Source organism: Taeniopygia guttata, chromosome 5 (genome assembly GCF_048771995.1).
Source record: "Taeniopygia guttata chromosome 5, bTaeGut7.mat, whole genome shotgun sequence".
Classification (NCBI taxonomy): domain Eukaryota; kingdom Metazoa; phylum Chordata; class Aves; order Passeriformes; family Estrildidae; genus Taeniopygia; species Taeniopygia guttata.
This window is the reverse complement of record NC_133030.1, coordinates 42,202,640-42,220,055: the sequence shown is the minus strand read 5'-3', so window position 1 is coordinate 42,220,055 and position 17,416 is coordinate 42,202,640. Positions and strand designations below refer to the sequence as shown.

Here is a 17,416-nt window from a genome sequence, read left to right as displayed (position 1 = left end):
GGCTCATGCTGGCTCATGTTCAGCTGCTACTGACCAGCACATCCAGGCCCTTTTCAGCGAGGCAGCTTTCCAGTCATTCTGCCCCTAGCCTGTAGCACATTGTTGTGACCCAGTGCAGGACCTGGCACTTGACCTTGTTGAACCCCATACCACTGGCCCCAGCCCATCAATCCAGGCTGTTCAGATCCCCCTTGCAGCGCCTTTCTAACCTCCAACAAATCAACACTCCCCACAACCTGGCGTCATCTCCAAACAGAGGGAAGGGTCTCCAAGCCAGTCAAGCCCACCAGAGCAGCCACATCGTTTGGCAAGGCAAAAGCAAGGTTCATTCACCTGTCCTGGCAATGAGCCACGGCCAGCTCTTGCTCGGACATCCCTCCCTGGGCTGACGGAGGAGAATGCGAGCCCAGCCGGGCTGCAGAGCACGCTGGCGGGCGGTGAGAGGCAGCGTCCCCCCTGCTTCCCCGGCTTGCGGGGCTGCAGCGGCCGGGCCGGCTGTCTCTGTGTGTCCGTGCCCGGCAGCTGCAGCTCCCGGGCCGCCCGCAGCAGCCCCCGGGCCGGGCCGGGCCGGGCCGGTGCTCCCGGGCCGCCCGCAGCAGCCCGGGCCGGGCCGGCGCTCCCGAGCCGCCCGCAGCAGCCCCCGGGCCGGGCCGGGCCGGCGCTCCCGGGCCGCCCGCAGCACCCCCGGGCCGGGCCGGGCCGCCGGCTGCGCCCTCTGCCGGCCACGCTCGCAGGCATCGCCGACAGCCCCCGCCGCCCTCGCCGCCTCGTCCCGGGACGGCGCCACCGCGCTTGGACACTGGAACGGGATGCGGCCGCCTCATTTCAGGAGTGTACCCACGCCCTGGACACGGCACAGCAGTGACCTGTTAACGCCACCGCCTGCGGCCAAGCCTCCCTGCCTCCTCTCGCTTCTCCCTGGGCCAGGAGCGCTCTGCCGGCAGACAAATTCCTTCTGCCGGGACTCCCCTTTCAGAAGAGCAGCAGCCCCAGCTGTATCAGAGCAAAGAGCTTTGTTCTCTCCGCCGCTGCAGTTTCCTGGCTTTTGTCATCAAATCTTCTTGGTGGGTACTCATCAAGCCCCAAACCAGTGGGATTTGCTAAACCGCAAGGCCTGGAGTTCACTTGAAGAGCAAACATTCTTCCATCGGACCAAGTGTGTTCACTTTTGTATGATAGCCTCCACCAGCACAAGGACTAAACCTCTACTTAGGCACCTACAGTGCCCTCAGTGCTCTGCAGCCTCAAAACAGGATCCAAGGAGCTTCTAGAAAGGAAAGAGAGCAACAAACATTGCAAAGAGGGCAAGAGAAACAGTGCTAAATCATTTTTGTGATAAGCTGACACTTAATTAATTGATCAGCTACAAATTTCTGGCGTGGTGGGAACTTGTTCAGGTGTACAGCACTCCAACAGCTGGCAAGTCATGGTCTCTGCAGGACAGCAAGCTGTGAGATACATTATCAGCCTCAACACAAAAAGATTTGCCATTTTCCTCACCACCCTTCTCCCAGAGGGCAGCCTGTATTTCCCAGATGCATCTAACAGCAGTCAGTTAGCTGGAAATGACTAGCTGCGGTTTCAGGCTGTCATAGATGGCACTCACTGGTAACCCTTCCCTCCCTCTCCCATTAATAATCCTCCTCTCCCTCCGGTTACCAGAAAATACAGCAGTGTTGCCTTCTGCCTGCCCCTCTCTCCTCCCTCCAGGCTACTCCTTTGGAGAATTGGCTCCACAGCTGGATTGTAAAATAATCCAGCTGTTCCTATGACAACATGCTGGCAGTGGGCAGAGATGACGCCAGCACACAGTGTTGGCCCATTCACTACCAACACCCAACTCTGTTTTGGTTAGGGAAGCATTTGTTTTTCTATGCGGGCAGCTCTGCCAAGTACATTTCTGAAGGCTGGAGGGGCAGGAGGAGCCACAATCCCAGAGATGCCAAGAAAGTTGCTGGCTCTGTGATTTACCCTTGTTTTGTTTTGGCTTTTTTTTTTTTTTTTTTTTTTTTTTTTTGCCCCAGCTCCATCTGATGTGAGGATAAAAACCCCTCCAGCAATCTTGCAGCTGCACACAATCTTTGCAAGACTTGATCCAAAGCCTGATTTAAAAAGCACAGTGCAAGACTTTGCGTGTCAGGCTTGCACAGCAAAAAAAAAAAAAAAAAAAAAAAGGAAAGCCTTGGGTAGAATCAATAAGGGCCACACAGTCTTTATTTTAATATCTTGCCTGTCAGCAGAAGGTTTGTGGGGTAGAGGGAAGTAAAGGTAAAGCTTGCTCTGTTTAAAGCATTAGCCAAATACCTGGCTGGACTCACCCAGCCTGTCCAGCTCTGGCAGGAACTAGCTCATGTACAGAGGGATTTTGGCAGAGGCCATTAGCAGGAGCAGAAAGACCTTCCTGTCAGGCTCAGGAAACAGAGGAGGCTCCTTAGGTACTGCAGCTATTAAACCTCATCAAAGCCAACCTCTTCAGAGATGCTGGGGTAATTCTACATGCCCAGCTTGGCAACTACAATGACAGGGTTCCCAAAACGAAGATCAGGAATATGCCTGACATTCCTCAGGAGAGGAAGACAATTTCTCAAGGACTATTACCCTCACAAGGAAGCTCAGCACAACAAAATGCCCCTGCTCCCAGCATCAGCAAAACAAGAGGCAGCATTTGTTACTGCCTGTACTTTTCACTATGCCTCCACGTTTATTCTGTAGGACTTGAGAACAGAGCAGAGTGCAAGACAGGTGAAACTGTAGCTGAATAAGTGCTCGGGTAATTGCTCACCACTACAAGAGTAACAATGGCAATTTCTATTGCATGGATGCAACCACTGCAATGGGTGTCTGGCTGCAATGGCTGCAATAGTTGACTTACTGCGATGACCAGAGTTCACACTGCTCTGCCATCAACATGCAGAATGTCAGCAGGTAGGGGTGAAAAAAGATGGTCCTCGGCAAGAAAATAAAATCATTAAAGTGGTTATGTTGTTTTTGAAGAGGGACCTCCATGGACCTCTCTGGAGACAGGACACAGATGGGCAATCAACCCGAACAAGTGCAACAAAGGGATTGTATCTCAAACTACTCAGGGTTAGTTCTCTGATCTGGCATGGTGAGCAGCCAGACACAGCAGATTGTTAGGTACAAGGGAAGTCGAGAGACCAGACTAGCCTAAACCTATACATGTTTCCTACATGAGAGCAAGAAAAGAAAAACAATTAGAAGCATGACTATTTCTGGAACTGCCTTAGAAATTGCAGACCAAACAGCCTCCTGTGAACCCTTCAGCCCCAGTGCCCCTGAACATCCAGCACAGTAATTATAGCAAGAGACTCCTCCCTATCAACTGTTCAGTATTGGGCTCTCTAACTGGCCCAAGACAGGCTTAACCCGTAACCTAAGTTCTTTTTGCAGAACTCAGTTCAAAGAGTCAAAAAACAGTAAAATGAACAAAAGCAAGGCTCTTCCCCTGACTAGCACAGCCTGTGCTGTCCAAGCCCCTTGTGTGGTGTGCTTTAGTCTTCAGCACTTCCCACATATGCCAGATACCAGCCCCACAGCCCCTGCCAGATCCCACTTTACAGTCTCTCTGACATTTTACTATTTCCTCGGGCAAAATATGATAAGAGGTTGCCAAGCCCCTGGTCTGTATGGTGTTTACAGGAACAGACCATTCTATCCAAAGTTTCATTTGATAAACTAGACTCAATATCAGCACATGTACATATTTAAGAGGATTAAGAACAAGATTTCATCAAAAGGTATTTCAATTATCAGACTGCACAGCAGATACGGAATTCTGAGAGCAAGTCTGGCCATGTATCAACAACCTTTCCATCCCATGAAAAGTCTGCCTGCCTACTTGGTCCTGCCCGAGGTTCCTTGTGAGGCTTGGCAGTTGTGGGAAAGCAGATTGGTGAGAGGAAGGAGGGCAGCCTGAGAGCAGTGTCTGCTGCGTCTCCCCCTCGAATCCACGGGTCAGATTCCCTGTGGAGCCCGGCCAGCTGGGCAGTGGGGTGAGTCGGGCAGAGGGAAGGAACTTCTCCTTGGATCCCGGGGGCTTGGAGAAGCTCCCACGTGAGTCCAAAGACGAGCTGGTCCCACAAGCAAAGGAAAGAGGCGCTCTCCCTCAGGATTAGTTCCAAAGTTTAATGAGGGCCTGGAGAGATCCCAGGCCACATATGACTTCAAAGGGCATCCAAAGCAAGAGAGAGAGTATCCCCGCCCAGAGCAGCCAGATATAGGGAGGCGGGGAAACCCGTGCAGCCAAAGGGGGAAGGACATGGGAGTGGCTCTCTGGGGGCAAGGCCTCAGAGTGACCACCGAGGAGGGGGTGGGGGAGGAGTCCCAGCCAGGGTCCAGGTACCTGATGACCCTGGGAGAAGGGTCTGGACAAAGGGGAGTGGTCAGCAGGTGATGGGCACATCACCTGGGGGGAGACAGGGGGATGGGTTGGGGTTTGATGGACATACAGGTACTGATGGGAAAACTGGGATGAACCAAACAGATACAAAGAGGGGATATGGAGGGACAAACCGTGAGGGGATATACAGTGCAAACACAACTCTACAAGTGTCGCTGCAGGTGGGAGATGGGATCAGGTGAGTGACTAGGAAAAGGGTTTGGTGGAGAGGACTAGAGGGTCCTGGCAAAGCAGACTGCTGCACTGGAGATGGCACATGAGCTCTTTGGTTCTGATTGAGCCAATAATTTTAGTTAAGCTCGCAATGCCACCTACCCCAGCAACTGAGCTTAGAGACAAATTAGTGAGGCACATATTTACCTCATGAATAATGAGGTGGGTTGGAAGGTATCTGGATCACCACACTCAAAGTCAGTCAGCAGTACAAAGCCCAGGCGACAGCCAGTGGACTCTAGTGGCATCTCTTAAGGATCAGTACTCTGTGATGCCCTTAGTAACATCCTGAATGGTACAAACAGCAAATTAATGCACATCACCAAATCAGGGACAGTGTCTGGCATGCTTCAAGAGCAGTGCTACCACTTGGAGGAATCCAAATAGGCTGGAGGAATGGCTGATAACAATTTCATGAAAAAAAAATCAAATGCAACTCCCTCACCTGGGAGAGATTAAGTCCCTAAAACAGTACTGGGTGCCACCTAGCTGAGGAGCTGTTTCACTGAAAAAGTGTTTGACATTTGCAAAAAGTTTGGGAAAGCAGTGAGGAAATACTAACTCTTCAATACATGTCCCCAAGATCCTGACTGTTTACCATAAGACTGATCAAACACTAGATGAAGTTGCCCAGAAATGTTGCAGAAACCCCATTCCCAGGGTTATCCGAAATCCTACGGGACAACACGGTGAGCAACACTCGTTGGACCTGCTTTCAGCCGGTGGCAGGAGTCAGGACCTCTGGGGTCAGAGCACCCTGATTCAATACTCCTCAAACTGCGACTAATCGCCTCCGCTTTTCTCCCCCAGTGCTCAGCTTCCCGGAGGCCAGCAGGGAGCAGTGAAAGGCGAGGAATGAAGACCTACCCACCCGACCAGCAGCATTCCTGCAAGGCTGCAGATACATGCCGGGACCGCCCAGCGCTGGAGTTCTGAATGCCCAGCCCAGGGAAGCGGGAAGGGCCCCGGCCAGCCACCGGCCAAGAAAGGCCATTGAGGGATGCTCCCCCGGGCACCGGGCACGGCCGGGAGCGGGGAGCCGAGCAGAGGACGGGGAGAGCGGCTGGCGACTCTCTCGGGGACCTGGCCAAGGCATGCAGAGTTCGGGGACGTTTCCTACAGCCAGGGGGTCGGGCGGAGGGGGCTGCCCAGCTGGCTGCACCCACGGGTGCCAGCCCACCAGCCTGATCCCCAGAACTCCGGTGGTGGTCCCGATATCGCTGCTGTCAGCGCTGGACGTTGCTTGTTGCTTCAAGCGTCTGGGGCTGCGAGGTTCGTATTGCCCAACTGTCCTCTTTGATCTTGAGATATAAACACATGCTTAGCAACAACCGAAATTTAAATTCTTACATAACCAAATGACTCCAGGCACTGGAATGATGAAATCCCAAGAAGCATCAAGACTCTTCCACTGACAATGGACCTGCCAAAACCCAGGAGACGCTGGCCACTTTACTGGTCAGCTTTGCTACAGGTCAGGATAATGCTCACATCCATTGTGCAAATGAGCACCAAGGCCACAAAGACATTTGCATGTTGCCGTCAGTTCCAGTATAAATTATGGCATGTTGATTTAAACTATGGAACTTTACCCACAAATGACACCTATGGAAAATCAGACACAGGACAAAAAGAAACCCCAGCAAACTGATTTCTTGGGACCCCAAAAATCTGGGTTTACAGGTGGCTGAGCTTAGAAGTGCTGCCTCTGGTTTAAGTCTGGGGTGAATGACCATGACTGGTGTGGTTGCAGGCATTCCCATCTAAGTCTCTCCACCTGGCTCTCCTGTCCTAGGCTAACACACCTGTTCCAGGGGAGGCAGAAGAAGAATGGGAACATCAGTCCTTGTCACTGGACATCAGGGAGCTCTGCACAAGTCCCTTTCCTTAGTCACTTGGTTAGCTAATAGCTCTGGGCATGGGCAAGGGTACAGCACAGGCTGTCACCCAGGAGAGTTAGAAACGCACTGTAGACAGCAAAGACAGTATTTTAAATTGCTAGTTCAATCTGTCAGAGCATGAAACCCAGATCTTAGAGATGCTCATACATATACATAGAGACATTTCACACATCTGGAGTAGTTCCTTGCCACAAACCCTGTGTGTTACCACTCACACAGCTGCTTTCACACATACCATCAGGGCATTACTCGACTCTCCGCGATACAACTGACCAGCCATTCATACACTCAGTGCATCAACAGAAGTTGGAAGGGGTCTCTGAAGGCCACCCTTCCCATCCCTGCTTGAAGCAGGGTCAGCTAGAACAGGTGGCTCAGGGCCTTAGCCAGTCCACTTTTGATTGCTTCCAAGGCTGGAGGTTCTACATCCTCTCCATGCAACATGCTCCAACATTTGACCACTTTCATGGTAAAACATAAGGATTTTAGTGCATGCTTTGAAGATTGAACTCTCCAAACTGAACTTAGGCAAATCACTTCAGTCCTGGATATGCTGTTCACAGGAGTTTATACAGTCAGCTACAACACTTGACTGGTTCTGCAGTAACTTTGGTCAGGGATTCAGAGCAGCCTAACTCTCCCACATAAAATGCATTCATTGTGCCAGTGTAACTTCCTGAAACATTTAATTGAGAGGTCAGGCAAGTAGCTGTGTGTACAAGCCAAGAACAAAACAGAATTACATGCATGAAGATCTCCTGAAACTGTAGCTTCTCTGAAATAATGTAATATTGGCCTTTGCAAGGGACACAGTTGTCCAAAATTTGGAGAATGAGTTCCCTAGGGGCTAAGGGCCCTTCAGTACTTGCCCATTCAGACTGCCAGCTATGCTGCTTACACCCGTAGCACAACACACTACAACACAAAATCCGCCGGGGAGAGGACAGGGGAACAAACCACACATTTGTGTATTAGTCACTTTTGAGGTTAATGGGAAAGTGTTCAGATGCTCCTTTGAATGGTTCATGGTAAGCTGCAAACTAGAACAGAACACTTCAATCATTAGTGCCCATAAGGAGCTCCAAGGTCCTCAGGTGGAAATCATTATATAACAAATACTCCATTCTCTTAAACACAGATTATTATTTCAGTGCATAATGTATCTTAAAAGGAAATACAAACCTTTGCTTAGAAGTCAGAGCTGGTCCTTACCACATTCTGTGCCTGCTCACCTGCAGGGCACAAGCTGTCATGCAATATCCAGTAATTAAGCTATATTTATTATAAGATTGGAAGGTGTGAAGTCATTCCCTGTGCTACTACACGTGCCTTAAGTTAGCTATGATAATCATTCTCACATGCACCCAACTGATGTTTAGGCCTTCAGCCACAGTTACTCTCTTATGAAACAATAGCAAGTGACAGAGTGGCACAGAGTGGGAAAATATTGCCGACTTTGGTCATAAAGTGATTTGGAAAAGAGAGCTTTTTCTTGGTTAGACTGCGTGCAGTTACACTCTATTCCATATATCCAGCAAATGGAATAGGTTGTCACTTTTACTGCAAACACAGGAGTATCACCATTCCAGAACCATCTCATTGGTTCCAGAACCATCCTCACCTACTGTATAAGAAACAAGCAAATAAATTGCATTTATTTTTGGCATGAAAATATTTGCACAGTAAAATCTTTTCAAATCAGATCTTGAAAATATATGCATCCGGGTAGAATAACATGTTTCCATGTGTGTTATTTCACCATGTTTCCCACCAATTACAACTATGTATCTGCCATTCAGTGAAAAACATGTTCATGTTTCTCTTAAATCCTACTCCATATTTAGGATGATTTGGAGATAATTTATCAAACACTGCAGTCATCAGGATTCCGTTTGGAGCACTGAACATGTTACACAACTCTTACAACAAGGTAAATCCTCTAACCTGCCAGAGCTTGTTTATAGCCTGACACAGGCAGCATCTACAATGCCAAGTGAAGCTGGGCCAGGAACTGTTTTTTGGTGGAAGGGCTGGGCAGTCACACCCCCCATCCACACCACACAGCACCTGGCTAGTGGTCACCTCTGAACTACATGTGGTCTTAAATAAGTATTATTTCAGGAGTGTTATTTCAAACTGGCAGATTTTAATAAAAGAGAGCTTGTGCCATAGGCCAGAGGGATGATTTACAACATGAAGCTAAAGGACTTGTCATATGCCACAGCATAGAGGTGTGTTTGACAGTATGAAACCTGCTGGGATGTTGCTGGATCACCCAGAAGAGTGGAAGGGGTCCAGTCTCACAGAGTCTTGCTCACTGCCCATTGGACACGCACTACCCTCTGAGCTACACCCAGTCATCATCTTGGAGATTGCTAATGCCAAGACTGTTTCAGAAACCAGAATCATTACTATGTAGCAGAGCACAGTGGAAAAACGAGTCAAATACCCAAGCTTGATTCCTACCTTCTTTGATTCAGCAGCACAGGCATAGCCTAGGGACCCAGGCTTGTGGCACCTGGAAATTGCTGACAAATAGCAGTAAAATACCACAGCCATGTGGGGGGGAGGGGCAGGGGGGAGAGGAAAGAGATTGAAGAAGATGGGAGGATCTGAGAGGCCCATGGATAGTTAAAGCTTTGAAGAGCTGAATTCTTTGAAAGTCTTGGAGTGAAACCCTTATCTGTGCCGGAAACCCCATTCTTGGCTTTGTACTCAGTTCTTATGTAATGACAACAAATTACTTTGTTTTATCTTCCCTGTCGTCCTCGAGGTTAGTGACACATCACCATCAGGTTACGTTACTATTTTAATTCAACTGCCGTACCACATGTCTGAATGCTGTAACAGAGCTTGTCCTTCACCCGTGTGCTACTGGCAACTGTTATTTTTCCTTCAATTAGAATTCAAATGCTTCATGGCAGGAATTTCATCACTCTCATGCTGAAGCACCCAATATACTTCAAAGTGGTGTCAAATAATGTTTTATTTAAAAACCCAAATACCCTCACAATATCTGAATTTCATGTACCTTTCACATGATGGGCTTTAAGACTAACACTGCTACTGTATTTTATGGCCTTCGCAGTACCATTACCTATTCAGGGGAAATATTTAATTTTGCAAACAGAACCAGATAAATACCATATTATGAGCTGGTTTCCCTTCCTTTCTTCCCAAGTATGAGAAGATTCAAGATGGGTTTTTTTAAAAAGCACTCAATCCTTACCAAGTAGAAGACACAGTGCAATCAGAATTAAAATTACTCCTTTAATGTTGCAGCTGGTTGTTCTTAGCCAACAGGCCAAGTTACAAAACATTTGTATAAAAACAGATCTCAAATCTAATCAGTGAAGAAGAGCTGAAAATCTGTTGTTGTGAAGACTAAAGATGCCAAGGGGGTGGCAGGGGACAGGACACCACTCCACAGAACAAGAGCTCCTTAATTGGAAATAATAAAGACACATTGTCTACATGCTAGTTACAGCCTTCTTTTGTTTTCCCATGATATCCTGTTGATATAATATCCAGGTCCCTTGTGAACATCCGTTGTTTCCAAATGAGAAGAATGGGTGTTGTTGGTTTCACTTCAGCACCTCACTGGGTCACCAGCCTGCCTCTGCCCGGAAAGGCTACCGGATGCAGCTCCAAAGAACAGCCTTATCAGCAAAAGATCTGAAGAGATAAGGTGCACGGACATATGAGATCACATCTTCTGGTAATTTAAACAAATTCAAACATCATTATAATATGGAAGCACAGGAAAGAGTGAAAGTTCAGCTAAATCCCTATGAACCCTCCTAGAAATAGTCATATTTAGTAAAATCAAGTACAGTTTTTGCCCCTCTCTGTTAACAACCACGGTCTTCTGACACTACCTCGTAGCAACCACTTGAAGAAAGTAGTAAGGACAAAGTCAGTGTTCAGTGTGGAGTGCTGCCTCACCACAGTACTGCCTAAGGCCCCAGAAATTTCAAAATCAGGACTTGCACAGCCAAAGGGTATATATTTAATAGTTCTCACTAGCTGTTATTTGTGTTTATTTTCTGGAGTTTCCATCTTAAAAAAAAAAGCCAAAAAAACCCAGCAAAACCTCCCCCCCCCAAAAAAAAAAACCAAAAAAAAACCCAAAAAACCCTTGTAGTATCCACAAAATCAGGCAAAAAGGTTAAAAAGGTTTTCTACAAGTACCCACAACATGGAATGAGCAACCTTGTCAAATCTGGTTTTATTCCACATTTCCCAAAGTTTTTCTTGTTGTACATCATTATTATACTGAAAGAAACCTCCCCTAACTCGTGTCTGTGAAGCTGAAGAGTCCTAGTTAACTTACCTGCTTCTGACCTAGAAGCTGTCTCACACTTCCTAACATTTATCTACTTGTCTGAACCTCTTATGATGCTCTCTGTCCTTCTAAAGATCAGAACTGTACACAACATTCAAAGCACTGGCACACCATGGATTTATCCCGTGCCATAATGACAATCTCTGCTTTTATTCTCATGCTCTTATTCCTTATCTGCTCACACTCAATTTGCTCATTTACCAAGCCTTGAAGTGAGGTTTTCACAGAACTATTATTACGCCAAGATCTTGCTCCCACGTGATAAATCAGTTAGGCTGTTTCTGTATGATTGAAATGGATTGTTTATCTCCCATTTAGAACACTTTGCATGTATGTACATCAAATTGTACCACCCACTCACTGTATTGTGACATTTTGCTACCTTTGCTCTCAGTCCACAAGCTCCAATTCAGATCTTTGTGGAATTTTGCATGTTGACTCAATTCACTGAGAAATAGTTTTGTTCTATCTTATAGAGACCTGTCTTTAATGCAGTGTCATCTATCCACATGAAAACTTCTCTTATTCTACAGTCCGTTCAGAAGGTTTTGCTCGTAGATTTTGATGAAAAAAAAAAAGTAATTATTTTCTTCCACCTACTAGAGATAAAAACCAGTTGTCAATTTTGGGGGGGGCGGGGGGTAGGGGTAGTTTGTTTCGTTTTGTTTTCCCACCCTCACGGACCAATTCTTGACGACTCTGGAGATATCCAGGCGGAGGGTGATGCCACGGAAGGCCAGTTAGGGACAGCGAGCGCTACAAACGCTCACGCGTGCGCTCGCCTGGGACTCAACACCCAGCCGCCCGAGATCCCCTTTCCTTCTCCTGCCGCCGCGCCCCGCAAAGGCAACGAGAGCGCCGGAGGAGGCGGAACGGAGACCCGGCTGCCGTGTCAGCCCAGCCGGGGGCTCCACCTGCGAGGAGCCCGGCGGGGCAAGGCCGGAGCGGCGTCCCCGGCTCCTCCCGCCGCCCGCGCCCCCGGGAAGCGCGGCGCCGCCGCCTCGCCATATATGGGCACGGCCGGAAGCGCGCGCGTCACGGCGCTGGCTCGCGGCGTCCCCGCGGGGCGCGGGACGTCACGTCACGTCCCCGCCGCGCCCGCGCGCGGCGCCCCGGCAACCAAACAGTAAACACGGGCGCGCGCAGGCGCGGCGGGGCGGGGCCCGGGGCGCGCGCCGCCCGCCGCGAGAGCCCCGCGGGACCGCGCCGGGCCCGGCCCCACGCGGGAGCCTCGCGCTGGTCCCGCGTACCGGCAGCAGCGGCCGAGGGCTGCGCACCGCAGCGCCTCGGGACTGCGGCTGCTGTCAGCTTCGGAGGGGCCCCGCATCCGCGACACCCTCCTGTAGCCGGGCAGGACGGGCTGCGGGCTCAGCAGCCCTGCTTTATTCTGCCGTAAACGCGTTTAAGGGCCTTCACATTGTTTTACAGCTCTACTTTCTGTAATTCCTAACAATTCCACTGTGCTTTGCGTTGTGTTGCAGTTGCGTTTCTAAGAATTAATTACACTACTGCCCTCAGAGGGATCAGGAGCACAGGAGGCGTCAGAAATAACACGAGCGTTCCCTACGTGTCTTATCTCGTTCCATTGTTGTGTTTCACAAAGCTTTGTGCTGGTATCTGTGTGATGGATCAGATACAGCTTGTAATTGAAGCACATGCTTTATAACACATTGCAGGCAGAGACTGTTGCATTATTCCTCAGTTGAAGATAGTGGCAGATTCCCCCTGTTTTAAGTGCGAATTCACTACATAATTCTCAAATGCTAAGAAACAGATAAATCACGTTCATAACACAGTATAAATATTATGTAGCACATCCCGAATTCTGGGTTGTTTGTGGTTGAAGGCAAGGAGTAAGGCTGGAGCTTTGGGTTAGACATGAAGTGTGTTGTGTAGTGCCACCCCTGAATCTGACATCTTTGCATAACAAATGCAAAAGCTGACACTTAGACTTGGCACTTGCTGTCACTTCTGTTAAAGAGAGAAGCCTCAGTTAGGCTGCAGGACTGCTGTCTCTCTGAATTTAGCTCTAGATTTTGCTCTAGCCTGTCTGGTTATCATGAGAAATGTTAGGACCAGGATCACTCCACCTACTTTGAGGGAACCATGTGGTATTTTTTGGATTTTGTGGACCCGTTTCCTTTCTGCCTCTGCTGAATGTCTGGTGATTTCAGCAGCATGCATGGGCTCCCAGAAACCTGAATAGTTCAGCTCTGAACTCAATGGTCTTTCAGCAAGACAGCACATTGTCGTTCCAGATTTGCTGACTTCACAGGGTTACCTGTCACATAAGTCTGACTCTTGTAGCATCACCTACACCACCTACATGACTGCTTCATGGTTCAGTGCTACCGTGCATTTGCTGCACCTGGGTGTTGCCCGTGTAAACTCAAGTGGCGATGTGAAAGTAACTGCTTCGTAGTAGCAAGTGGGATTAGTCTTCATCACTTGTCAGCTCTGCCTACAGATTAATGTTGAAAGATGGGAAGCTGCACTTGTAATATTTGCTTTTACACAGGGCAGGCCTTGTTGAGCAAGTCATGGAGCTGCAATACTCACTGCTGAGATGAGATAGATCTTGTGTGTGTTCTGATTAGGGAAGGGCTGGAAAAAAGCAGAGCCTGCTGCAGTGACCAGGAAATGTGGACTTACAGAAACCTGACCCTGAATGTCAGCCTACAGAGATACCTTGAGACCATGGTGGCAAGATGGCCTTCAGTGGACACACATGCCCAGCAGAGGTGACATCTTTGCTTTCACCTTGAGAAAGGAGTTCTCAAACTGAAGAGACAAGGCTGGAGGCTGTCAGGGAGGCCTTGCCACTCTCAGGGGAGCCTTCATGTGTAGCCAGCAGGGAGGGAGCAAACCACTGCTCTGCAAGCAGGGGTAACCTGGCCCAGCTGCTGTCCTGCCAGCAGAGCACATTTCACTGCACAAGCAGCAGGGGTTACAGAGGGTAGCAGTCTTCCTCAACTGGCTTAGCAGGAGGGACCACATTTTCAGAGACCCCAAGGAGGCAGCACGTTCCTAGAACGTGTGTGCCATTTGCTACCACTCATTCATTCAAGGGCTGGGCTGGCTTTAATAGAAACTGAAGAGCCAGTGGTTTGCCTTAGACCACTTAGCCCAAAGTGAGGAGTGCACAAGACTTTCTCACCCCCTTACATCCAAAGAAGACAGGTCATAGCTTCCTATAGGAACCAGACCACATCCAGGGACAAGGAAGTTGAGCTGTTAGGCATGTGGAAATGATCATGTGGGCCCCAGCCTAGAGGTGCCCTTTCACCACCTTTCCAGCAAGACCTCCAGCTAGCTGGTCAAAGGGCACAGCAGGTGACACACAGAGACACAGAAGGGGAGCCAGATCCAGACAGATCAGCTGGGAAGGGCCTTAGGGAGTGACCCTGCTGCCTACCAGAATGGGTGTAACCACAGCCAGACTTGACTAGCACCAGGACAAGGACAGGGCTGCCCTAAATGGTATTCCCACCCTGATATACCCTAAGTCTCAGACAGATTGCAGGTCTCTGCAGTTTATAAAGCCCAGACAAAATTAGCGGCTAGGGAACCCCTCTGAGGTCACAGAGAAGCAAGTGCAAAAGGTAACACAAGGACAGCTCCAGCAGTCAACTTAAATGCTTTTATTGACAATGTCTCTGAACAATAATAAGCAAACAATGCTTAAGTTTCATCCAAATTCACTTTCCACATGTCAAAAAAGACTTCAAGGTAGAAAAAAATAAAATAAAAATATAAATATCTGAGAATCCGTCTTAATAAATAAATTAAAAACACAATAAAAACGTTTTCATGGAAAACTTATGTCAGAACATTCAGACCACCTCAACAATGCATGATCAGTAAAGTTACAATGAACATCAACGTAGAACTACAGTACATGGATATAGCTATTTATCTACCTACTAGAAAATAAAATAGAGTCTCTTTCCCCCCACGTAAGATGGGTCATTGCTAAGTCATCAGAACACGATATTGCCAGGAACACAGTAGTTATTGTTAATCAGCTGCACTAGATACGAGTTGGAGATACCCAGCACCAGGTTAAATTCCAATCATTTAAAACCAATAGATTAATTAGTTAATGCTAGTGATACTAAGGAGGGGAGGGAGTCACCTACCCAGCCATGTGGGACATGCTACAGACTACCAGCTCTCATGGATGGGCCACTGGGGACAAGACAAACTCCATGCGATTTGCTACATCTCTGGAAGAGGTAAGAGACCTCGGTGCATGACGCTCTGCCAGGCCCCGGGGCACCAGGCCAGACAGGGGGTGGCGGTGGCAGGGCCCTCCCCAGGCCTGGGGAGCCCCATGGGGCACAGCTGCAAGTCCGTGGGGGTGCGTGGGCAGGGGAGGGGGCCCAGCAGGTCAGTCAATGCCGGAGCCCTTCACAAAGCCAGGAGGGTGGGGGAGCTGAGGGAGTCGGACGAGGGCTCATTGCTGCTGCTGCCCTTCCGGTGCGCGGCAGCGCAGCTGGGGAAGGCCTCTGCCTCGGGGTAGGTGAAGACGAAGGTGGAGGTGTAGGTGCTGGGACACGGGGTGCAGGTCACCACAGGGGTGCAGAGGGGCTCCAGCTCACCGCTGGTCCCGGCAGTCAGCGACTCCCAGTCCGACGGGTAGAAGGAGGAGGCCCCAGGCAGGTCCATGTCGGGCACCGAGCGGGAGGCCTCCCGCGGCCCCGTGGAGAAGAGCAGCTCGTCGAAAGGCTCAGCCTTGAGCTCCAGCCCGCTGCTGCTGGTCTCCTTGGGCGGCACGGCCGGCGGCGCTTCAGGCATCAGCGGCAGAGCAAAGGCAGCCTCCTCCGTCATGGGGGGGCTGGGGGTGCCCAGGTCCAGCGCGGTAGCAGCGCTGGCAGCTGCCAGCTCCTCGGAGAAGCACAACTCCTCGGGCATCTTGCAGGCGGGCCGGTGGGCCGCCAGGATAAACTCCAGCTTCTCCTTCTCCTTCAGCAGGTTAGCAATCTCCGCCTGCAGCGCGGACTTCTCCTCCTCCAGCTGGTCGGTCTCCTGCCGAGAGAGCAGGCTGTCAGCCAGGGCCGGCATCACTCCCAGCTGGAGTCCCTTTCCTCCCGTCATCCCCGCCCCCGGTACTCCCTCTTCCCCAACCACCTCCCGGGCAGCACTTACCGCCTGCAGCGTGTCGGTGAGCTCCCGCCGCCGGTTGCGGCACTTGGCCGCTGCCATCTTGTTCCGTTCCCGGCGGATCCTTCTCTTTTCCTCCTCCTCCGGGGACAGCTGCGGGCAGAGAGAGATCGTTCAGTCCCGCTGCCAGCCCGGTGCCCCCCGGCCAGGGAAATCCGCCGGCGGCGCGTCCCCCCGGTCCCCCCATCAGCTCCAATCCGCACTCACCTGTTCGACTTTGCCCCGGCGGCCGATGCTCTGTCCGCGGCCGCCCGGCGCCTTCAGCACTGCGGGGCGGGAGTAGGTGGTGGGGGCGGCCGCCGAGACGCCGTAGGGGTGCCCGCGGCTCTGGGAAGGGGCCACTGAAGAGATGAGAGTGGGCTGCACCAGCCACTGCAGGTCAGGGCTGGTGGAGATGGCCGTCACCGTAGGCACGAAGTTGGCGCTGGAGGCGGCCAGGTCGGTGCAGAAGTCCTGTAGGTCAGAGGAAGGGGGGCTGCCGTCAGCGGAGCGCCCGGGCCGCTCCCCGCCGTCCCCGGGGCCGCGGCGCCGCGCTGCCAGCGCCGGCTCCACACGAGAGCGGCCTGTTATAAATATCTCTGACGTCCGCGCTGACGCAGACGCTGCTCCGGAGTCTCCTCAATGAACTCGCGTTTTATCAATGAAGCCGCTTTACACACCCGCCGCAGAGCGCGGCCCTGGCTACGGCACCCCCCGACCGCCCCGCCTCGGCACCGGGACCGCTCCCCATGCCGGTCCCCGGCCTGACCTCCTCCGCGGACACGGCTAGCCCCGTGCCACCCGCTCCCGTCCCGTCCCCTCCTGAGCGCTCCTGCCCTGCCCCGGCCAAGAGAACAGCCGGCACGCTCAGCAACTCACCTGCGGGTTGACAGGCGAGCCCATACTCGAGAATGAGTCCGCCGGGGAGGGGTAATAGGTGAGGCTGTCCCCGGCCGGGGAAGCGCTGCTGCAGCGGGAGGACGGCGCCTCGTACTCTCCGGCGAAGCCCTGATACATCATGTCGGCCCGGTACGCGCAAGCCGAAGGTGAGAGGTGATGCGACGGTGGCAAAGTGTCCTTGGGGATGAAGCGAGGAGGGGTCGGCTGCGTGCGTCCCTGTGCCTGGTCCGCGCCGCGCGTCTCTCCGCTCCACCGCCGGGGCTGCCTGAGCTGCTGGAGTACCGCGCCGTGCCTCCCTTTTATACCCTCCCGCCGACGTCACAGGGGACGTGCCACCCGCGCCTGTGGGGGGGGGTCAGCCACCCCGCGCCCGCCCCGCGCCTCCCCGGGGCCGCCCCGCGCGCCGTCTGCCACCGCGCCGCCCCCGGGAGATACCCACAGCATGGGGCGGGGGGACGCCGCAGGGGCAGGGGGGCCCCAGAGCAGAGCAGGAGG

At 51.5% G+C, this 17,416-nt stretch overlaps 1 protein-coding gene and 1 long non-coding RNA gene across 2 annotated transcripts; both read right to left on the bottom strand.

Moving 5' to 3' along the window:
- Window positions 1-9,784: 9,784 nt before the first annotated feature.
- On the bottom strand, window positions 9,785-11,938 carry LOC121470124 (uncharacterized). The gene is made up of 2 exons (XR_012056126.1): window positions 11,564-11,938; window positions 9,785-10,209 (listed from the first exon to the last, which is right to left on the bottom strand). It is a non-coding gene; the product is annotated as an uncharacterized lncRNA (long non-coding RNA).
- A 2,567-nt stretch (window positions 11,939-14,505) lies between these two features.
- On the bottom strand, window positions 14,506-17,190 carry FOS (Fos proto-oncogene, AP-1 transcription factor subunit). Its single transcript, XM_002200534.6, has 4 exons — window positions 16,901-17,190; window positions 16,250-16,495; window positions 16,028-16,135; window positions 14,506-15,907 (listed from the first exon to the last, which is right to left on the bottom strand). The coding sequence occupies exons 1-4, from the start codon at window positions 17,039-17,041 to the stop codon at window positions 15,290-15,292; spliced, it is 1,113 nt and encodes a 370-aa protein (XP_002200570.1). The 5' UTR covers window positions 17,042-17,190; the 3' UTR covers window positions 14,506-15,289.
- Window positions 17,191-17,416: the final 226 nt, after the last annotated feature.